The 22,546-nt window shown below is 33.4% G+C and overlaps 4 protein-coding genes across 7 annotated transcripts; all 4 read left to right on the top strand.

Moving 5' to 3' along the window:
* Positions 1–139: 139 nt before the first annotated feature.
* On the top strand, positions 140–3,117 carry LOC103830284 (cleavage and polyadenylation specificity factor subunit 3-I). The gene is made up of 5 exons (XM_009106046.3): positions 140–423; positions 495–592; positions 677–722; positions 793–942; positions 1,247–3,117. Exons 1-5 carry the CDS (start codon positions 277–279, stop codon positions 2,888–2,890), a joined length of 2,085 nt encoding a protein of 694 aa, XP_009104294.1. The 5' UTR covers positions 140–276; the 3' UTR covers positions 2,891–3,117.
* Positions 3,118–3,351: 234 nt separating this feature from the next.
* On the top strand, positions 3,352–9,134 carry LOC103863407 (uncharacterized protein At2g29880). 4 transcript variants are annotated; one of them, XM_033278114.1, is made up of 5 exons: positions 3,352–5,139; positions 5,371–5,544; positions 5,657–5,769; positions 6,010–6,365; positions 6,447–9,065. In XM_033278114.1, exons 3-5 carry the CDS (start codon positions 5,682–5,684, stop codon positions 7,014–7,016), a joined length of 1,014 nt encoding a protein of 337 aa, XP_033134005.1. In that variant the 5' UTR covers positions 3,352–5,139; positions 5,371–5,544; positions 5,657–5,681; the 3' UTR covers positions 7,017–9,065. The 4 variants fall into 4 exon arrangements, with proteins under 4 accessions (XP_033134005.1, XP_033134011.1, XP_009139406.2 ...); XM_033278120.1 differs by having other exon boundaries at positions 5,371–5,769; positions 6,010–6,222; positions 6,277–6,365; XM_009141158.3 differs by lacking the exon at positions 5,657–5,769.
* LOC117126864 (putative nuclease HARBI1) lies at positions 7,792–8,913 on the top strand. Its single transcript, XM_033276051.1, has 3 exons — positions 7,792–8,040; positions 8,113–8,341; positions 8,426–8,913. Exons 1-3 carry the CDS (start codon positions 7,792–7,794, stop codon positions 8,911–8,913), a joined length of 966 nt encoding a protein of 321 aa, XP_033131942.1.
* A 7,862-nt stretch (positions 9,135–16,996) lies between the features above and the next one.
* On the top strand, positions 16,997–21,681 carry LOC103830275 (membralin-like protein At1g60995). Its single transcript, XM_009106035.3, has 15 exons — positions 16,997–17,299; positions 17,578–17,640; positions 17,765–17,873; positions 17,957–18,153; positions 18,577–18,658; positions 18,974–19,035; positions 19,202–19,296; positions 19,405–19,484; positions 19,850–19,933; positions 20,119–20,235; positions 20,332–20,417; positions 20,508–20,614; positions 20,701–20,792; positions 20,873–20,949; positions 21,024–21,681. The coding sequence occupies exons 1-15, from the start codon at positions 17,147–17,149 to the stop codon at positions 21,486–21,488; spliced, it is 1,869 nt and encodes a 622-aa protein (XP_009104283.1). The 5' UTR covers positions 16,997–17,146; the 3' UTR covers positions 21,489–21,681.
* The last annotated feature ends 865 nt before the right edge of the window (positions 21,682–22,546 follow it).

The raw sequence follows: 22,546 nt of genomic DNA, 5'->3' as shown, positions 1-22,546 counted from the left end.
AAATCACCTTTTTCTAGTCTTCTTAATGTTTAGAATTAAATATTAACCTTTGAGCACTCGACAGTAATGACCGCGTATCGCAGTGGATTAGCGCGTCTGACTTCGGATCAGAAGGTCGTGGGTTCGACTGCCTCTGCGTTTTTCTTTTCTCTCCTCTTTTTTAATTTTTTTTATTCGCCAAACATTATTAGGGTTTAGAGATTCAATAGATGTGCTCAATTTCATCTCGGAGTGTTGTTATATCTCTCTCTAGAGGAGGAGAAAGAAATCGAGAAAATGGCATCTTCTTCGACATCTCTGAAAAGGAGAGAGCAGCAGCCAATGTCGCGAGAAGGAGATCAGCTTATCGTCACTCCTTTAGGCGCCGGTAACGAAGTCGGTCGTTCCTGCGTTTACATGTCCTTCCGCGGCAAAACCATTCTGGTCCACTTTCCGCCTCTTTTTCGAATTCACTCTTTCTTTGCTTTTGCTTATGTCTTTATCCGTTTTTGCAGTTCGATTGCGGGATCAATCCTGCCTACTCGGGAATGGCTGCCTTGCCTTACTTCGATGAGATTGATCCTTCCACCATTGATGTCCTCTTGATTACTCAGTATGTTCACATTAGGATGTGATGATTGCCTTTTTTTTAATGCTTGTTGGTTGATGTGATGTGATGCATGCTTTTCTGTTGCAGCTTTCATTTGGATCATGCAGCATCCCTTCCTTATTTTCTAGAGAAGGTTTTGTTTCTCTTACTCCTCTTGTTACACTTTAGCTGGAACTAATACACATTGGTTTTTGTTTGATCAGACTACATTCAAAGGAAGAGTTTTCATGACGCATGCTACCAAGGCTATCTACAAGTTGCTGCTTACAGATTATGTTAAAGTCAGCAAGGTTTCTGTGGAAGACATGTTGTTCGATGAACATGACATCAACAAATCCATGGATAAAATTGAGGTCTCTACTGCACCTTATTCTTGCTTTGTCTTTAGCTGCATTGGAAATTTTCCTGCCCCTTTCCTCCATGTTTAAGTTTACTTCTTAGAATCCTACAAAGGATCACACACTTGTCATCTGAACGTGTAGTGTGCGCATCTTTTAGTCTTCTTGCATGTTTAAATCATTGATAACATATATATATATATATATATGATTCTTGTTCTCGCTTTGATCAGTCCATTGGGTTATGCTTGAATTTAAAACGTTTTCCATCGGTTTCAGAGATATGATCAGCTAAGATTTATGTCTTATTCTTCTCCAGGTTATTGATTTCCATCAAACGGTTGAAGTGAACGGCATTAAGTTCTGGTGCTACACGGCAGGCCATGTTTTGGGTGCAGCCATGTTCATGGTGGACATTGCTGGTGTCCGGATCCTCTACACAGGCGACTATTCCCGTGAGGAAGACCGACATCTAAGAGCAGCTGAGCTTCCTCAATTCTCCCCTGACATATGCATCATTGAATCCACTTCCGGCGTCCAGCTTCATCAGTCTCGTCACATCAGGGAGAAACGCTTCACCGATGTTATCCATTCGACAGTTGCCCAGGGCGGTCGTGTCCTGATCCCAGCTTTTGCCCTCGGCCGTGCGCAGGAACTCCTCTTGATTCTAGATGAGTACTGGGCCAACCACCCTGATCTACACAACATCCCTATCTACTATGCGTCACCGCTCGCCAAAAAGTGTATGGCTGTTTACCAGACCTACATTTTATCCATGAACGACAGGATCCGCAACCAGTTTGCGAATTCTAATCCCTTTGTGTTCAAGCACATATCTGCGCTGAACAGCATCGATGATTTCAGAGATGTTGGTCCGTCTGTGGTTATGGCTAGTCCTGGTGGTCTTCAAAGCGGTTTCTCGAGGCAGCTCTTTGACATCTGGTGTTCGGATAAGAGAAACGCTTGTATCATACCTGGTTATATGGTGGAAGGTACACTGGCGAAAACGATAATCAATGAGCCCAAGGAGGTGACTCTTATGAACGGTCTTACTGCTCCTCTCAACATGCAGGTGCACTACATCTCCTTCTCTGCTCACGCAGACTATGCGCAGACGAGCACTTTCTTGAAAGAGCTCATGCCACCAAACATCATCCTTGTCCACGGTGAAGCTAACGAGATGATGAGGCTCAAACAGAAACTCTTTACTGAGTTTCCTGATGGAAACACGAGGATCATGAATCCGAAGAACTGTGAGTCGGTTGAAATGTACTTCAACTCTGAGAAAATGGCGAAAACCATTGGGAGATTGGCTGAGAAGACACCTGATGTTGGAGATTCAGTGAGTGGAATTCTGGTGAAGAAAGGTTTCACTTATCAGATAATGGCACCTGATGATCTCCATGTTTTCTCACAGCTATCGACAGCAACTGTTACTCAGCGGATAACTATCCCTTTCTCTGGAGCTTTCGGTGTGATAACACATCGCCTCGGGAAGATTTTCGAGTCCGTTGAATCTTCAACGGACGAGGAAACTGGTCTTCCAGCGCTGAAAGTACACGAAAGAGTAACTGTGAAGCAAGAGTCAGAGAAGCACATCTCGCTTCAGTGGTCATCTGATCCAATAAGTGACATGGTTTCAGACTCCATTGTGGCTCTGGTTCTCAACATCAGCCGGGAAGTCCCCAAGATCGTTGCGGAGGAAGAAGTTGCTGTGAAATCCGAAGAAGAGAATGGGAAAAAAGTGGAAAAAGTGATATATGCTCTTCTTGTGTCGCTCTTTGGGGATGTGAAACTTGGAGAGAATGGGAAGCTGGTGATTAGTGTCGATGGCAATGTCGCTCATCTTGATAAAGAGAGTGGAGATGTAGAGGGTGAGCATGAAGGTCTAAAAGAAAGAGTGAGAGTAGCTTTTCATCGGATTCAAAGCGCTGTGAAACCAATCCCTCTCTCAGCTGAATGAAGTAGCTGTTGAGGTATTTAACAATCATAGAGTTTTATCATCAGTTGCCTGTTCCGCTAGTTCTGATAGTCAAGTCTATGTATGTTATTAAGAATGTGTTTTGTGAAACTTTGATGCTTTGTAAGTTTACTGTGATGATGATTATTAGTCCAATGGATGTTATTGCGACGGTGCTCTTACTCATCAACATTTAGTTTCAATTTTATATGATTTTGATTTTCACTTTAGTTTTTCTTTGTTATAAAAGGTTATTTGGATTCTCATATTTAGCTATACAATAATATCTAATTTCCATACCGCAAAAGAAAAGATTCTGGATGACAAATATATAGTAGAACTGATGGGTTTCTGTGATTTGATCCACTGTAAATCATGGACGGGCTATAATTAATTTACAAAGAATTTAATTTTAAGAGTTATAATTTCAGAATGTACGTTTATGTAAATTACTTTTATTAAATTTTTGAGGCTCTAAACTATGGTCTATAACCTTAAAATTTTATAAGTTCATTTGACTATGTCCAAAATGGTCATGATTTAAAAGTACATGATTATGTTGTTTTGAAAGTATATAAAATAGAACACAATCTTCTAAATTTTAATTCAATAACCTAAATTCTGTTTTGGACTTTTTTTTATCTAAAAATATTATTACTAAGATTTTTGTATGACCCTCTTATAGTCGAAACTCATCAACACACTTCAACATTTGAAAAAGAAATATATTTCCAGTACTTAAGATATGTATGCAAATTTAACTTTTTTTGTTTGTATACTTTATAAAAATATTTTTATCAAAATAATGTGATTACAAAAAACAAAGAAATATCTATACAGTAAAAACTTTATAAATTAAAAATGTTGGGACTATAATATTTTATTAATTTATAAAGTTATTAATTTATAAAAACTTCTTTTTTAGTTTTTTTTCTATTTTTATTTATAGAATTCAAAATAGTTGATTTTATTGTATATACATTAATTAATTTTAGAAATTAGACTTCCATATTGATTTACTATATTTTGTTGTGCATATTTTTATGTTTCATAGAATTCAAATGTGATTTTAGATATAGTTTCACTAAATATCATTAAAATATATTGAAATTTTAAGAAAGTTAGAGATAATTCATTGTGAATAAAAAACCAACAATATAATGTTTAATTTGTACTTACATAAAACATATATATAGATAAATTATTAATTTATAATTTTAATAGGACCATATATTTACATAGGACTTTCTAAAAAAAATATTATCTTATTCTTATGGAAAATATTACATAAAGTTGTTGTTTGAACAAAATCAACAGAAAATTACTTTATGTAATATTTTCTATAAGAATCCAGATCTTAAAATCATTCATCAATGAATAATTGGTAACAAGCTCAAATACATCTTTTCAACATAACAAACTAAGCAATCATTAAAAAATTAATTGTCAATCAATTTTTTTTAATTATCCTTACAATTTTTATTGCTTAAAATATTTTTCATTAGTTATAACTGCGACATGCAGTATCAAACTATTCAAAAGCCTATAAACTAAATAAACTAATAGTCAGTCTGATTTTGTCAATCAGTCTTACAATTTTCATTTCTAAGGGGGTGTATTGAATTGAGGATTTTTAAGTGTTTTGGTATTTCTTTAAAATCTCCTGTTATTCAACTAATGATTTCTATTTTTTTCTTCAAATCCTGTGTTATTGAATATGATATTTATCTAAAGTAGCTTAAAATCACTTGTAATCCACTGTTATTCAATTAACAATTTACTAAAAGTAAATCAAATCTACTGTTATTCAATGATAAACAATTTTAAAAGAAAAACTTTATGAAATGGATTTGAAACTATTTTTTTTGTTATTTTCAGTCAAAACTATCGTTACACAAATCCCACCATTGTACCTGTTATTTGGAAATACCCAAAATCAAATAAAAAATTGACCACACCTATGAGAACAGAGAGAGAACAAGAAAGCGAGAGATCAGAGACGAAGCTTTCCAGAAAAGTACTGAACTTTTGATTCCCTCTTGTTCATGAATCAATACCCAAGTCGACAATTTTGGAAGCCAAAGATTCGATTTTGGAGTCTCTCAAACCTGAAGGGAGCCCTTTGATTGTTAGATTTGATTTCGTCTCGAGCTTTTCGTTGGATCCGAGAAAAAGGTTTTGTGCTCTGAAGAATCTGAGGTTGAGCTAAGGCACACGTCGATTGATTTGTTCCTTTGGTGTTCTATCAAAAGGTCTGTTGTCAAAATCTTCTCTGTTTTGGTTCTGTTTTTAAAATCCCATGTTATACACAAGACAGAGAAGATTTTGACAACAAACCTTTTGATCCTGAAGAGTGATCTTAGTCTAGTAAAGTTTATTTGTTCTTTTCATGTTCTACTCTATGGTCAACTAATGTTTGTGAGCTTGAAAACTATGTTAGGTTTTTGATCGTGACTCTCTTTGCTTCTCTATTTTTTCTACAGCTTTGGTTCACCCAAATAATCTTTGCTTCAACTCTCCAAACTCAAAAGGTTGAGGAAGTATTCTTCTACGAGACTGCTTGCCAAGTATGAAAGCTAAGGTAGTAGATTAGAGCTTTGGTTCTGTCCTTCCAAGTATGCAAGCTAAGGTACTGCTTGACAAGTATGCAAGCCAAGGTACGCAATGCTGATTTTCTAATTTTTGTTTTGGATAAATATGTATCTTGTTGATATCTTTATGGGCTGCTTCTTAGAAAATTGAATAATATGATGGGCTTTTTTCGTTTAGTTGTTTAATTAGGGTTTAGGTAGGTATGCACATATATATAAAATCAGTAACATGGAGAAGAGCTTACAAAACTGATAGGATACGAGCATCAATCATCTCTTTTATTTGTCAAAGTGAGTATTCATTTTCATCACTTTGGCGTACTGGAATGTGTAGTTTGAGATTGGTTTCATTATTTTGTTTAGTTTTCATGAATTTGGATGATGTTTGTCTTTGAATATTGTTCCTTTTATGGGTTTGAGTCTTTTGACGATCAATATAAAACCTGTTAATTCACTATTTTAGATATGGTTTTACAAAGACTATAGATTTATTATCTTGGTTCTTATAATCTTGTGGTGTTATATGACTAGTTACCTTCCAAACAATGGGAGATCCAAAAGACGTAAAAGGTAAAGGTCAATACCACACATGGTCTGGACCTGAGCACAAGTTGTTATTGAGGTTACTAGTGGATGCAATCAATCAAGGTTTTCGTGATGCCAGCGGCAAATTCAACAAACTGACGGTCGAATCCAGAATACTAACAACTCTACAGCAAGAAGTTGGATCTAAAAAAACCTACGGTCAGTATAAAAATAGGATGAAAATCTTGAAGGGTAGGTACCAAGTGTTTGCAGATTTTCTTCGTTGTAGTTCTGGTTTTGGGTGGGACTCTGAAACGAAAAAATTCACAGCAGATGATGAAGTATGGAAGGTCTATCTGCAGGTAAAAAATTATAATATGAAATTCATGCTTATGTTGGTGCTGTTTACATATGATTCTTATTATAGTGATTTTTTTTAATAGGCTCATCCAAATAATAAATATCTGCGTGATGATTCGTTTGAAGATTTTGAAGAGCTAAGGACTATATTTGAACAGAATACTGCAACTGGGCAGAATGCTGTGGGACTAGGTGATTCTGTTGATGCAGGATCCTATCAATTTGAAGAGAACGAGAAGACAAATGATAATAATTTTGTCCACGTGATAGATGAGGGAGGAGGAATAGAACACCAGCAAACATATGAACCTTCATCAAGAAAAAGCATTGGAGAAAAGCTTTCACATAGAAAGAAAGCTAGGACGGATTCATATAACTCGGAAAGGGTTTGTGAGGAAGTTACAGAAATCAGTAGCCAAATTTTTGACATGATTCAGAAAAGATGGGTGAAGGAAGCTGAAGAAAAAGAAGCTGAAGACAAAGCTAACAATGTTTGGGATGCTATCAAGGAAATTCCTGACTTGGATGATGATTTGCGTTATGAGGCGATGACCCTTGTTCACACCTTAGGCATGAAATCTGGTTTCGTGAATATGTCCATAACAGATCGTTGTGGATGGATTAAAAGAAATCTCCGTAAACCAAGTGGCTGAAGTAACATGATCGGAGTTCTAAAGATAGTTCGTCATCTTGGAGTTTTTATTTCTTTAAAGTTGAGTTTTTATTATTACTTTAGCTATGGTTTTGTTTCTTCTTTGCAGAATTGTTATGATTTTTGTTCTTTATATGTTATGGTTTTTGTTTTTTTTACTACAATGGTCTAGTTTTATTTATTTATATACGACACTATCTTCTTGTTTTCTCCTACAATGGTATAATTATATTTTACATAGGAAAGTAGTATATTCTGTTCAAAGTAAACATTGATTTTGGCGGCTAAATTTGGCGGCTAATTCGTTAGGATACGATTCCTTAATGATTTGTGTAACCTTATTTATTTGTCCTCTTCTTCTCTAGCTAAAGTTCATCACCGCCGCTTTATATTACGTGAGTATCTAGCATTATTTCACACTTTGTTCACCAATTAGACAGTTTCTTATGACTTGTTATTTATGTTTTTGTGCAGAGATTTCAATGGCTCATATTGTTAATGCAAATGAAGAGATACAAGTTAGGAAAAAGAGAAAAAAGATGTCAAATTTCAAGATAGACGTTGATATTCTCTTACTGGTTTTTTCTATCATTGTGAAGGTACGTAATGTCGCTTCACGTATTCCACAAATACAACGTGAAATTAGAAGATCAACTACAACACTCGGACATGAATACATACAAAATGCTTTGGTTGAAGATCCTAAACATTTTCGACATCTATATCGTATGTATCCGGATGTGTTTTTGAAGCTATGCTCTATTATAAGAGTAAAGATGGGATTAAAAGATACAAGATATGTTTCAGTTGAAGAAATGCTAGCCACCTTTTTGTTCATTGTTGGTCAAAACTCAAGGTATATTCAGGCTCAAGATAGATTCAAGAGGTCAAGATTCTCAATAAGTACGAGTTTTCATACAATTCTGAAAGTGTTAAACGCACTTGCTCCAAGTTACATGGCCAAGCCTGAAACAACAGTGCCTCCAAAGATAAGAGATAGCACACGATTCTATCCTTATTTTAAGGTACATGTAGTTCTTCTCTTATGCATTTTTTAAATACCGCAAAAAAATTTACATGTTTCTATATTTTATTAGGATTGTGTAGGAGCTATTGATGGAACACATATTCTTGCGATGATAAGTGGAAAGGATTCATCTAGCTACCGCAATCGAAAAGGACAACTATCACAAAATGTTTTAGCTGCATGCAATTTTGATTTAGAATTTATATATGTTCTTAGTGGATGGGAAGGTTCAGCTCATGATGCTAAAGTATTACAAGATGCTTTAACAAGAAATTTTAACAGATTACAAGTTCCAGAAGGTATGTCTGGTTCTTATGATTAAAATATTGATGTGTTATTTTTGTATTTTCTTAAAATTATTTGTATATGTTATATGATTTCAGGAAAATTCTATTTAGTCGACTGTGGATACGCCAATCATCGTAATTTTCTGGCTCCATTTCGAAGTACTCGCTATCATCTTCAAGATTTTAAGGGACAAGGCAAAGATCCTGTGAATCAAAATGAGTTGTTCAATCATCGTCATTCATCCTTGCGAAATGTGATTGAGAGAATTTTTGGCATCTTTAAGTCAAGATTCCTCATCTTCAAATCTGCTCCACCATTTCCGTATAAAACACAAGCAGAGTTAGTTCTTGCATGTGTTGTTCTACATAATTATCTTCGTAAAGAATGTCGTTCAGACGTGTTTCCTGAAGAAGTTGTTGTCGCTGATGATAATGAAAGTGATGTTCAAGAAATAGGTGAAGATGAGAACATGGATGATGATGTTCAAAATGGCACTCAAGAACAACAAAGAGTGAATGCTAATAATTGGAGAGCAAATATAGCAGCAACCATGTGGACAGATGCTATGCATATGGGATCTTGATGCAGCAACAGTTTACGTTGTTTATAGATGTTATCTCTGCTACTATGTTTTTAAATTTATCTTTCATGTTGTGGTTTATGAATTTGGTTTTTTGATAAACAATTTTGATCTATTATATTGGCTTTTAGTAAGTTCTGTAGCTTTCTTGAATATTGTCAAGAGACTGCTGTTCAAACTTGTTGCAGAGATTGAATTGGAAGAAGTACAAGACAAATTGATTATGTAATATGCCATTGGATCTTCTTGTTTTTGGGATCTCGATGAGTCAACCTCAGAAAGTTGGATATGGAAGAGTATCTGCAAACTTTGATCTATAGCTCTCTCTCTCTCGTTCCCACAAACGAAGGAAGAAGACAAAATATTGAAATTTCACGTTTTTACTCTGTTAGTAAAAATAGTGATTACTTCATGTTTTAAAATAATTGGACTTTGAAAAGTACTCTGAAATTTAAGTTCAAATGATCTCAAGTACTCTGAAATTTTTAAAAAATCCTATTCAAATCTATTTTCCTTTTTTTAAATCCCACCCATCGTTTCGGGATTTAACCCAAATCTCTTCAAACTCCAATATTTTTTCAAATCCACCCAAACTTTTAAAATCCACATTTCAATACATCCCCCTAAAAGAACATCTCTCAATAGTTGCAATGAAAAAATACAATATCAAACTAAATTGATAATCTATTAATCAAAAGATGGGATATATCTATATGAATCCATCGCCATATGAACAATATCTTTCATCACTTCAAACATTATGCATACTCTTCATTGTTGTTCAAGTGATATATGCTCTATAAGATTAACTTCGTATAGAACTTGGTTAATTTCATCAATTTTCTAAAATAGACAAAAAGGAAATCAATCGAAGATAAGAAGTCAACACATTTAAGCAATTTGGTTTTTAGTTAAACAAACAATAAACTTATTAATCTGCAAATCCAAAACGACATATAAGCATTTGAACTTATAGTGATGCATATTTCGTATTTATGTATTTTTTTCTTGGTTTCGTTTGGTCAATAAATCATTTTCAGTTTCAACCTTTTCAATATCATATTTTCCCATAAAATAAATTTTATCCGTGAAAAAATGTCACATGTCATTTTGAAATTTTTAAAGTTATAGTTTCACTGATTTCACCAATAACATAACATTCATAATATATTGATTAGTTTGTTACAAATACTTAGATAAACTATATGTATGTCCCAAAATGTGAATCATCATTTACAGATAAACACAAAGCAAAGTTGTGGAAGTTTATAAAGACCACTTGCTTAATGTTTTTGAATATTTTATGCTCTCATTATGAACATGCTTAAACACATTGATAATAGGAGAAAATAGCTCAAATAAATATACACAATACTGTAATGCGAACCCTAACAAATATATTGTGGTAAACCTAAAGAATATATTGTGGTATTTGAATAACAACATTTTTGGGCAGATTTCATCATTAAAAATACATTTTTCAATCATATTCATATGATTTTTACGAGTCATATATACTTTTTTACATGTATAACTAACCACATTCAAGACTGAGAAATCGTAAAACAAAACTTCCAATCTCGAACACTTTTGTTTTGCAACTACCACAATAACTGATTGAAGTTGATGAGCAGAACAATAAAATCATGATGTTTTCCTTAAAATTAATGACATTAGTCTATGTAATATTTTTATATTATTAACTCTGTCGAATATTTGGTCTCGTAACTTTTAACCAAGTTTCGAAGCTTAGCAAATAAAGAATTAATAACAATTTCATATATGATGAAGATATCTTGTAATACTAATGAAATTTTATTTGATTTTCTATTTTATCAAGAAACAAAAACTACTACTATCATTTATTTATTTTTCTCAGAAACATCAACAACATGAACCACAAACAAACCAAAAATACCATGATCAATTATTTAATATAGATTTGACGATCTTTTCTACAAAACAATACATAATACATTGTTTCTTAACTAGAGTGAGTATACTGGGACATACATTTTAATCTATCATAACAGTCATTGGCAATGAGTATAATTTTGTAAGGGTTCTTGGTCTCTCAATTCCACGTCTATGTTTCTTCCGATTTTTGTTTCTTATAATTTCACGTTTCTGTTCATGGTCTTCCTCATACACAAGCTGAAATTGACTTGTAGTTATTTGTTTAAATTTTCAGAGATCCATCACAAATCACCAACGTTGCAAGCTAAGTTCGTTTACTTTAAATTTGGCATGAACCATGGCTAGTCTGACTCTAAAGAAATGATAGATGAGATGTTACTACTTTCATACGATCTGAGTCTTGCTTCAGAATACAACTTTGATCTTGGTTTATCAGACCAATATGGTGCACAACCACCAAGTGGTAGGTGTTAGGCTACCCGTGAAAATAGGTTATTGGTGGGTCACTATTTCCAAGTTAATCCTATGTCAAGTATGATAATCCAGGATTTAAGTAGAATTTGAGAGTTATACAATTTTCCTGCTTTGGTTATACTTAGGGTTCCTGGAAATTATGAGAGAGATGACAGTCCATGCCCAAACAAGATTATAGTCTACGAGACTTATTTTTCCTCATGTTTATGGGAAGCTATACCTTCTCTGATTGTTGAAGTTGTTAGCTTCTTCAACATTTCCCCTAGACAATTTAATCTTTCAGCTTGAAGGATGTTAACTTCTATCCAAGTTTTTGGTGAATTACATTCTCACGAGTTGGATGAAATAACTTTTTTATGCCCATTATTTTAGATCTCATAATGTCTTAACAAAAAATTTAAGATATGCATGGAGTTGATTTTTTTTATATACATTATAAATGTTTTTTATTTAAATAATATGTTTATAAAAGAAACAAAGAATTATTTATTTGCGTGGATATTCATTTAGTTCAGAAAAATATTATTAGTTACGAACTTCATTATATAAAGTTCATATAATGAAATCTCAAATCATATGTTTATTAATAACTATGACTAATGTAATTTTTTTCTTTAAAAAATATATATATCAATACAATACTAAAAGTTGAATAAGATCAACAAAGAGGGTGTCCACGTCAGATCAAAAAATCAACCAATCAGAAAGTAGTATACCGCCACGTCATGCTGCAGTCAAACATAATCATATCGGTCCTATTTATTTGGGCTTATAATAATCTTCCGATACAGTTCATCTATCCTCCAAAAAAGAAAGCAATCGTTCTCCGACTTTTGCACTTCTCTATTATCGTTCCAAATCTCTAAAATTTCGCCGTTTCTGACTCACTCATTATACCTGTGTCATCCTTCCCCCTCCGTTTGTTTCTCTTCCTATATAAATCCTTTCGTCGTAATCTTTCGTCCAACAAAAAATCTACAACCTCCATAGAAGAACATCAAGCTATGGCCATGAAAGCTGTTAAATCCTTCAGAAAGTTTTCCGTTTGGGCTCCTCCGTCTATAGATCCTTCTGATCGGGTGTGTCCTATCCTTTTTATATTTTTAGGTTTCAGTTCTATGGAGATATATTTTTTTTTTTTTGGTAATCTCTATGGAGATATTTATTTGATAATAATCATCAATCATTGTAGAATTGTGAGATTTGAATATGCATTGACTGGAATCATAGATGTTTTTTTCACAGAGAAACTCTCAGGAAAGTTTAAGAGTTATTGGATTGAACCATTTTGATTCAAAACAAAATTCAACTAAACCTCAATACTTTTATAAATGTTTCTCCGATAAATAAAAGAGGAGGTGGAAGACAAGATTAAGAAGCTTGAGGTTGAGATATATGCAAATACAAAAACAAGACCTGGTACTTCTCTAGAAGCTGTCGAAGCCCGTGTGATGAGGGTTCTGAAGCAGAACAAAATGTAAGAATCGTTATACATTCCTTTCTTTATTAAATAGTCTCATGAAACAACTAATTTTGCTATAAACCACTGCATCATCATCCAATTTACAGATACGTTTTGTTTATTAGCTTTGGTGGTTGATAAATGGAGATTTGAAAGCGGTTTCTAAATTAGTTGAGCTACCTATTCTATGTGTTCTTTAGTTAAGTTGTAGACTTTTTCATCTCTGAATTTTCAACATCCTTGAGCTGGTTAGGTTTAGCTTCTTTTCCTTTAAAGTTTAGGATTTCTTCCATCTTTTAATCTTCATCTTTTTGTAGGTCTTTCAATTCGGTGGCCTGGAATTCTAACGGGAAAAGCTTGCTTCTGGCTCTGTTGATCAAATGGGTCATATTTGGAAAGTCAAACCTCACGCTTAGGTAGTTTTTTTGCCTTTTTGCTGGATATGTTTCAGTCTTCTGTCATTCTACAAGAAAATTTTTATAGGTTTTATTTGTTTTGAATCTAATGAGACTTCCTTTCCTACAGATTTCCCTTCTGATGTTTCGTATTACTGTACTTTCCAAGGACAGAGATGCAATAGGCACATAGATTGAGGTGAAAGAAGTTGGTGTGGCAAAGTGATGCAGAATGGTGAAATAAACTACCATTATGAAACTGAGAATCACACTTTACAAAGTAGAAATAAAATCTTCTACTCACAGGCTTCGATTCTCATCATGTTACAGTGGGAACTTTTATTCCAGCGGAGTCTATGAGTTATGATCAGTGTTTACATGCTGGAAATGAAAGAAAGTATTGACTCCAGAGGTATGTCTATGAAGTTTCCTTCCGCTTTCACGGTTGGCATCTACAGATAAAAAAGAGAAGAAGCAGAAGGCCAAAAGTTCCTAGAATTCCAGATTATCAGCTACATCCTCAAATGTTCACAGTCTAGCTGATTCCTACAATGAGAAATGTTGGAGCTTAATTCTTCCCATGACAGATTCAGTTTCTATGTGCTGAGCAATGAATCAGGTGACATACATATCTTAAAACTCTTAATTGTCCTATTTCCTGGCAATTGTTTCACTGATGCACTGAGCGATGAATCAGGTGGAGTTGAATATTGAGTTTATGCAAATGAAGATAGAGATGAAGCTGCTTTCTTTCCAAACGATCAACAGTCGATAGAAACGTTTCTTCAGCAAAACAAGACTGCTCTGTATACAAAATTCTATCAAAGCATCATAGGCAAAGCTCTTGGAAAAAAAAGAGCTGAGACAGGTGTGAGAATAATTATAATAAAGTTTGTGGTTTTTCAACTCAGTTTGTAAGGTTGGAGAGACCGTAGCGGTTAGAATTCTCAAATTTTGTAAATTATTTTTGTTCCATGAATTATTCTCGAAATCATACAAAACATATGAATTATATGTTCTTCAAATTAAAAAAATTATGGTAGAAAATAAACACAATAGCTAAATAAATTCATGGAACTTGAGACCTCTGCCAGGCAAGCCCTCGAGGTAATTTTGATTTCACCTTTCTAAAAATAATTTGTAGATGTAATAAAAGTTCAAGTGGATTATAGTTTGGGGACGGTGTTAACTATCTTATATCTCGGTGCTGTTATCTTATATCTCTACTAGTGTTATCCCGTGCTACACGCACGGTTAAATTTATTCTATTAAATTATTTGATCATGAAACTGTAAAATAATTTTCAAGAAAAAATATTATTTTAGTCAAATATCTTAACAACATGATTAAGAGATTGCTGCTGCATCCCTATCTTTCTTGTAATACGTCCACACTTTTTATTTCTTACACCTAAAGATGAATACGGTTCTCTAATTTTATGAAAATTCTCTGAGAAACATTGTTTTTTTGTTATCCCTTTTCCCCCTCTTCATTAACAGTTAAGATTTCAAAACTTTTTTGACTTTAAGACTCTCGATATGGCGGCAATTTAGTTGGCCATGAATTAAAAAAATAGATTTCAACATGAGATAAATTCTGACCTTGGATAAAATAGATGTAACACCTAAAGATTTCAAACGTGATATCAGAATGTGTGGTATGGAGATGGGCTGGGTTGTTGATAGTTATTTTCATTGGTAGAGTGTTAGGTTTTTTTGCTGTCTTTCTACATCTTTTGATCGTTATTTGTTAGCCGTGGAATATGATTTCTTCAAAACTACATGAGAAACAAAATATTAAAGCTTAACATAAAAGAGAGGATCATAGAAAACTAAAGGATATATCTCGTTTTAGATTATGTACAATTTTGCTCTTTTACTATGTCTTCTGCAGAGAAACATTTTTGTTAAAGCCTAGTTTATCATTTTTTCTTCTTCCCTCTCTGTTTTTGTTGTATGCAAAAGCAAGGAAATAGTCTACAAATGATAAGCCATATAAATAACCGAGATTTGTAAATACCAGTTATGAAGCTAATGAAGTTGGAAATATGTATTATTACCTTAGTTGCTGCCGAGCTTTGAAACAGCAGTACACTCAAGTGCCATATTCAGCCTGAAATAAACAATTAAGAGATTTTTTTTGTAACACCAATTAAGAGATTATTAACTGAGAAAAGAGGAAACTGAATCTTAATTAAGAGTAATCATAAACTTGTATGACAAAATTTGGCATCAGTAGAAGACCTCAACAGAAAGAGAAAAATGAAAAAAAAAATGAAGATGTGGAAGATGACAAAGAGAGATGAAAAAGAGATAACGGCAGATCAAAAAAAATGAAAGGTAATATATGAAAAAACAGTTTCAAATCGTGATCTTCTTTTTCTTAACGTGGCTGTGAAATGTGAGAAAATTTTGGAATTAGGTATTTGGAATTTCGTTAGATCAAAAAAAAAAGGTATTTGGAATTTCATCAAATTTGGAAAAGAATTTTGTTTTTTATTTTTTTTTAATAAAGTTATGCCAAATGTCAAATTTTGATTTGCCAACTGACTTGTGCTTTAGTATATAAAGGATCACTATGCTTTTCTTCAGGTCATTTAGTACCATGTTTGAGTAAGTAGACTTGATTTTCCGGAAATGATGGCCGAGCACATAAGCTATCTAACAAAAATAAAAGAAACCACAGAGACTATGAAAAAATGTATTAATATATATAATTATTTTTATAAGTAAAATCTGATTACTTAGATTATAAAAAAAAAATGAATTTAACATCAAATCAACTGTAACAAAATAGACCTCTACAACTAAAGTACTTCATGAAATAAAATGTCTCTCCATCACATGACAAAATAAAACAAAGGTTAAAAAGAAACAAAAATTAAACAGAAAACAAAAATGATTATAAAATGATAAATTTAAAGATGAAATAAAAAAAAATGGGAACTTAATGATTGTAAAACCAACAAAAGTTATATATCATAAATTTAATTATTATTTTACATAAAGTTATATATTATTGTTTTACATAGAAACTAAACAAGCAAAATAAAAGAATATCTAGGTCAAAACTAACTTTTAATATTTTTAATTTATCTTACTACTATCATATATTTAGTTTCAATAACAAAACACAACAAAATTATTTCAAAAAGTTTAAAAAACTTTTTTAAAATTATAAGAAAAATTTCTTACGATATCCCTTTTTAGTTTTTTTTTTTTGTAAACTCTTCTTTTAGTTTATTTTACAAAAATAGCCCTCAATGAAGAAAATGACCAAAATAAATTTTATTAAAAAGGAAAAATACATTTTTATCCTAGGATTAACTAATCTAGACTTAGGGTTTAGAGTTAAAGGGTGGAATTTTGGGGATATAGTTTTAAAATTTAAAAAATAAAAAACAAATTTTAAAAATTTCAAAATAAAAGAGGCTATTTTAGTCATTTTTTGTTTGAATACTATTTTTGTGACAGAAACTTAAAAATTTATATTTGAGAGAATTGTCCAAATTATAGTTCTAGAAACAGTTTTAATAAATAAAATAAAACTCAAAATTTTGACAACATAGTAAATGATAAATTGAAAAAAATACATCAAAATACGAAAACTCGCGTAGCACGGAAAAAGAACCTAGTATGTATAATCTCTATATTTCTATTTAAAACATCACACTGTTTCTCTTCAAAACTTAGTGTTTCAAAGATGGATCCATAAAAAAAATTATCAAGTCAAAACAAAACTAGAGATTAAATGTTATATGAAATTCTAGTAACATGTCTATTAGGTCCAATTTTTTAAATATCAGGCACGAAAAAAGGCTGTGATCGTGACTTCTCCTTTATTTAATAGATAAGATTAAACATTGCTCAATTTATTAAACGATCATCGTCGTCGCTGCGGAGAAAAATCGAAATCGAAATCGATGTGGACGCACTCGTTTCGTTGAAGCAGACAATTTGAAGAAGAAGAAGAAGAACGAAGAACGAAGATGGATCCGGAGCAGACGTTTATAAGGGTTCAGGAGAGGTTTTCACAGATCTTAAATCCAAGGATTAGGGCTTTGTTAGAGTATACGTTCCTCTTCGTCGCCATCACTTTGTTCTCCATCCTTGTCGTTATGCACGCCAACTATGTTCAGCAGGTACTCTATTCACTCAAAGATTTAAACTTTAATAAGTCTGAAATTAGAGTTAATTGTTGATCAGACTTTTATGTTAATTGTTGAGCTTAAGCCTATAAATATGGATAGAAGGTATTTTGATTTGGAGACTACTGTTAGATCCTTCTCTAAAACTTGCAGTGGTCATAGAATCCTCCCCAATATACATTTCTGATTTCTTTATGTTTACGGCAAATAGATAGAATACAAATTCACATTTTGATTTCTTTGTGGCACACTTCAATTTTTTTCTTGCAAAGCCTGGTTGTTCAAGTGAGCTGACTGGAGTAGAGTTATCTGAAGCAGAGCTTTTACAAATCAAGGTATGTAATGTAACCTCTGATGCGAGTTTGCTTTATTTTAGTGCAAGTTTTTAGATTTTCCTGGCCCATCTTTTAGTTCTCTCTACAACATATATGGCACTAACTTATCTGTGTTGTTGTATAGATAACAAGCGCGGGGTTGTGGTCACGTACTGATGAAAGTACCGCTGCTCATGTTCCTCAAGTTGAAGCTTCAGCTGACAACTTAGAACAAGTCTCAAAGAATGATCAAGGTGATTCTTTATCTTCAGGAGTAGACTCTGGTTGTGTTGGTTTAGATAGGGGCTCATGCTGCTTCTTTTTTTAAATCATGTAGAAAGCTGTCCTAGTGAAGAGAATGCTGATGATACATTTGTCAAAATTGACAAGGAAGAGCCCCGGAGTAGTTTCTCCGTGTCTGCAAAAGAGACTGTCAGAGCAGCTATTCTTCGCTTTCCCAAAAAGTTTTATAGGCGCATATCTTTCGTTTTGCAGCATACAGCACGGTTCCTCAGTGGTGTTAGAAAAATATGGGTGAGTTGTCTCTTTAACTGACTTAGAATATCCCCGAATAATGAGTTCATCTTTGTTTCTTTTACTTTTGTTTCTCAAAATATGACTTAGATATTGCTTACGGCTGTTATATATAAGCGTTTTATCTCCTCTGTGAGGTTTCTGTTGAATATTCTTGGCAACAGCTATCATGATTCTTTTGTTCGGAAATATAGGCTACTGGAAGATTTAAGTGGCTCAATTGTTAGGGTGTGGAATTTTTTCATTATTGCATCCCTTTGTTTTGGGAGGAAAATGAACTTAGGTCTAGTTACGAAATTTGGCTCTTTAAAGATATCTATATTTTGGTGGCACAGTATTTTATGATCTGTTGAGTTTCAGTCTGGTTTTTTTTTTTGTCTTTGACTAAACAAATTATTTTGCTCTTCAAAATTTTAAATGCAGAACGTTATTGCCATACCGCTGAATCTTAATTTGCCCAAATTGTTTCATGTGCTGTATATGGATAAGGTCAACTACTATGCAGGTAAAAGCCTTCTCAATAGAATCTCTATTATATATCTATAGTGGTTTTGTTCTTCATATCTAATGAACCTATCAGACAATGATGAGCCTTTTTTACAAATGAAAAATTGAATCTGAATACATACATTACATTGTTAACATTTCTTGTTCCAGATAGGCAAATTACCAAAAGTTTCAATTTTCATTTATGAGGTGTAGGGATTAGAAGAGGAAAATCACACAAATTGGGCTTTTGCTCTGTTTTGGGTGGGAAGATGTATGCACTTACTCATGTGGTATGTTTGAAATTAATGTGTTTGTCGATTGTTTGTGACAGTTCAATGGCTTGAGAGAAGAACTCAAGAGTTTGAGCCAACATATCTATATACTATGGAAAAGGTAAAGATTGTTCTCTGTTAAGAATTCAAAGCTGACTAGCGGAAAATCCATGAGCATTTTATACCCTAGAATAAACTATTTTGTTAAGGAAGATTTAAAAAATGAGGAACTCTTCAGTTGAAATTCTGGTTCGATCTTACAGTTGCTTTGCCCTATTTCCATATAGGGTTACTTTTTGCTGCCTGATGAAGCAAAGTCACGGCATAACATTCGCACTGCAAATGTAAGCATATCAGCACGGCATCCCTGCTTTGGCAACAGGTAATACTCATGTCATTTCTCCTCATAATGGAAACAATTAAAATTTAATTGGATAGGCTGGATCCTGATGATAAGCTTCGTAAAATTAAAATTAAATTACTTTTGCAGGTGGCAGCAACTTACTATAAACAGAGTTGTAGGATATGATACAATTATAATGAATAGCTTGCAGAACTCTGCTGGTCAAGGTAGGTATTAGCTGTTTGTCTGGTTGATAGAGCCCATGCAAGTTTCATTAATCGTGGGTCTCTTCATTTTGCAATTAGGCAGAGCTAAGTTATATATCTGTATCCTTCTAAGCCTGTGATTCCTTGCTTTTGTAGCTTGTGTGCAACCTATTTCCATCTGGAAGTTTAGCCTACTCTGACAAGAGACTCTCTGTTTATATTTTATTGATACCTTAATTATCATTTGGGAAATGCATGAAAATGCATAATGTAAAATAATCACTGTCATTACCACCTGCGCATGTCCCTTTGATTATTTTTATCTATATGCTATTGTGAAAGCTGGAGATTTCACCTCATATAACTGCGAACTTCACCCATTACAGGTTACATGTACAACTTTCAGACAAGAGAGTTTTACAATCTTAGTTACTCCCAAGAGCTTTCTGAAGGTTCTTCGCAATTTGGAGGTATGCCATGTTCTGTATCATGAACAACATATGTTAAAAAGTTTACCTTGAATCTCTCAAATCTCTTTAGTGTGAGCATTATGTTGGATTGGAAGATCTGGTTAAGGCGTTAGTAGCTCTTGCAATTCTCTTTAGATCAGTATAACCATTTGCTCAAGTAATATCATTATTCCGGGCTTCTGCAGATTACTTGGTGACAAAATGTGGTGTCCTTATGATGTCTCTGTTTGTGTTTTTCACAACCACAATGTCTGTGTCATTCACTTTGCGAGAGACACAAACTCGCATGTTGAAGTTCACAGGTTTGTCTTTCTTCTGTTTCACTAGCCACCTAGCCGGTGATTTCCCATCTTTGCTTCTCAGAATTTATTTTTGTTTGGATATCAATATTTTTGCAGTGCAGCTTCAACACCATGCTCAGCATCGGTTACCAACGTTTCAGTTGATCTTTGTGCACGTGATTGAATCCCTCGTCTTTGTCCCGGTATGCGTACACATCCCTGGTTCGTTTTGTATTACAACATTTCAGAGTATTCTCTCGTGACTGACATAATATAATCATTTGAAATTGCAGATAATGATTGGGATTCTCTTCTTCCTGTTTGAGTTTTACGACGATCAGCTATTAGCTTTCATGGTCCTAGTTCTTGTCTGGCTATGCGAATTATTCACCCTGATAAGGTTTGGTCTTTCTTTTGCCTCAGTTAGCTCTCTTGCAACCAATTAAAAGTTTGTTCCTCAAAAGGCCTATGTTTCAAATGTTGTAGTGTTAGGACACCAATATCGATGAAGTTCTTCCCGCGTTTCTTTTTGCTCTACTTCTTGGTGTTCCACATTTATTTCTTCTCGTATGCATATGGTAAGGACTGATTAACTACTGTCTATATTTTTCAGAGACGTCACGTATAAATGTCTCTAACTGCTTAACTCTCTCAACAGGTTTTTCTTATCTAGCGCTAATGACAACCGCTGCATTCATGCAACACTTGATTTTGTATTTCTGGAACCGTTTTGAGGTAAACTTTGATCCCAATAGCTCTCAGTGAAAAGTTCTTTCTTTATCTAAAAACTAAAACACAAAAGTCTGCAGGTACCGGCACTTGAGAGGTTCCTTCAAAGCCGACAGTCGCATCTTCACCAACATCCAGACTTCCACATCACTTCCTCAACAATCCTAGCGTCAACTCTTCACATCACAAGGCTGAACAGAACAACAAGAAACCAAGCTCCGTCTGGTCCAAACAACCCAACCCCAAACCAAAACACTGAATCAAGATCTCCAGCAGCAGTAGCGGATGCAGGAGACGAGAATCAAATGCAAAATCAACCGCAAGAAGTGAACACAGCAAACGCCATTCCTGTAGAGCCTAATCCGCACGCAGGCGCTATGAGCTCGTTCAGCTCGATGTTACTACGGATTTTAGGCGGTGCTTCCTCAGAAGGATTTAACTCGTTTCTCTCGATGTTTAGGGATGTGAGAGATGAAGATGAAGCTCAAGTGTTCGCAGATACTTCCCCTCCGAACCCTCATCATGATACTCTTTTAGTGGACTAAATGTATTCCTTTGTTTGCTGTATATCGTTTTTTTTGTTGTTCTGGTTTTCTGTTCCTTGTTGCTTGTATAGTCCAGTGGCCAGAGAAACAAGCATTTGGGATACAAAACAGAGAGGCTTGATAAAGAAATGGTAAAACGGTTGGTAAAGAATTTATGACACTGTTTTGGAGAAAATGAGCTTTTATGTAAGTATTTGCAATCCGCAACTAGTTATTGACAGCATAAAACTAGGATTAAAATACCCATCTACCTCTAATAAATTAACAGAAAACCAATAATTAACTATCTTAAACATATAGATGATTTACCCGCACATGTAGATATTTAAAGATACGTAATTAGTACATCAATACTATTAAAACACAAACATTTTAATCTACTTACAAATAGTCTATGTCAAACCATAATATTTAACTACTATATCTACTTATGTTTAACTTAATTATTATTAAATATATATTCTAACCTAAAATTAAGTAATAAATAACTGATCTATTAATTTTAAAAAATAATAAATTTAATTTATATTAACACCAAATTTAAGTAACTAATCAATTATATTTTATTTATTAATAAAATAAATTATATATGCCTATTAATTCGTATATATAGAATTGTACATTAGTCCAAATGCAAGAAATAAAATTTTCAAAATCCTCACCAAATGCATAATAATATAATTCTTCTAGATCTATACTATTAAAACAGAATCCTCTTTAGGATTATACCCCTGAATTTTCCTTTTAATTACAAAACATTCCAGCCCAAAAACTTTTGAATTATTTAAAAGCCTTTTACGAAAATGACTAGCCCACCTATTCTATACTATCAGAAATTTAAGCCCACCACTTCTATAATATAGTTTTCGAAAATTTAAGGAATATTTTCGAATTTACAACCCATTTAGCACTATAAGATTTTCAAAATCAAATCAAATAAAGAGAATATTCCCAATCTTGAAGAACACTCATAAAATATAACCGAAAATCTCTCTAAATATATGAAGATTTGATTTTCCAAATCGACATCCCTCAACTTTCTCCCCAAGTTTACAATC

Source organism: Brassica rapa, chromosome A01, assembly GCF_000309985.2.
Source record: "Brassica rapa cultivar Chiifu-401-42 chromosome A01, CAAS_Brap_v3.01, whole genome shotgun sequence".
NCBI classification, from domain to species: domain Eukaryota; kingdom Viridiplantae; phylum Streptophyta; class Magnoliopsida; order Brassicales; family Brassicaceae; genus Brassica; species Brassica rapa.
This window is presented reverse-complemented; position numbering and strand designations above follow the sequence as displayed.

Bases quoted from the DNA above. Each gene is read 5' to 3' on its own strand.
- LOC103830275 (XM_009106035.3), top strand. From the start codon at position 17,147: ATGGATCCGGAGCAGACGTTTATAAGGGTTCAGGAGAGGTTTTCACAG. The intron at 19,036-19,201 runs GTAAAGATTGTT...ATTTCCATATAG, and splicing joins ATCTATATACTATGGAAAAG to GGTTACTTTTTGCTGCCTGA. The intron at 19,485-19,849 runs GTAGGTATTAGC...CACCCATTACAG, and splicing joins GCAGAACTCTGCTGGTCAAG to GTTACATGTACAACTTTCAG.
- LOC117126864 (XM_033276051.1), top strand. From the start codon at position 7,792: ATGGGATTAAAAGATACAAGATATGTTTCAGTTGAAGAAATGCTAGCC. The intron at 8,041-8,112 runs GTACATGTAGTT...ATATTTTATTAG, and splicing joins GATTCTATCCTTATTTTAAG to GATTGTGTAGGAGCTATTGA. The intron at 8,342-8,425 runs GTATGTCTGGTT...ATATGATTTCAG, and splicing joins CAGATTACAAGTTCCAGAAG to GAAAATTCTATTTAGTCGAC.
- LOC103863407 (XM_033278114.1), top strand. From the start codon at position 5,682: ATGCACATATATATAAAATCAGTAACATGGAGAAGAGCTTACAAAACT. The intron at 5,770-6,009 runs GTGAGTATTCAT...TTATATGACTAG, and splicing joins CATCTCTTTTATTTGTCAAA to TTACCTTCCAAACAATGGGA. The intron at 6,366-6,446 runs GTAAAAAATTAT...TTTTTTTAATAG, and splicing joins TATGGAAGGTCTATCTGCAG to GCTCATCCAAATAATAAATA.
- LOC103830284 (XM_009106046.3), top strand. From the start codon at position 277: ATGGCATCTTCTTCGACATCTCTGAAAAGGAGAGAGCAGCAGCCAATG. The intron at 723-792 runs GTTTTGTTTCTC...TTGTTTGATCAG, and splicing joins TTCCTTATTTTCTAGAGAAG to ACTACATTCAAAGGAAGAGT. The intron at 943-1,246 runs GTCTCTACTGCA...ATTCTTCTCCAG, and splicing joins AATCCATGGATAAAATTGAG to GTTATTGATTTCCATCAAAC.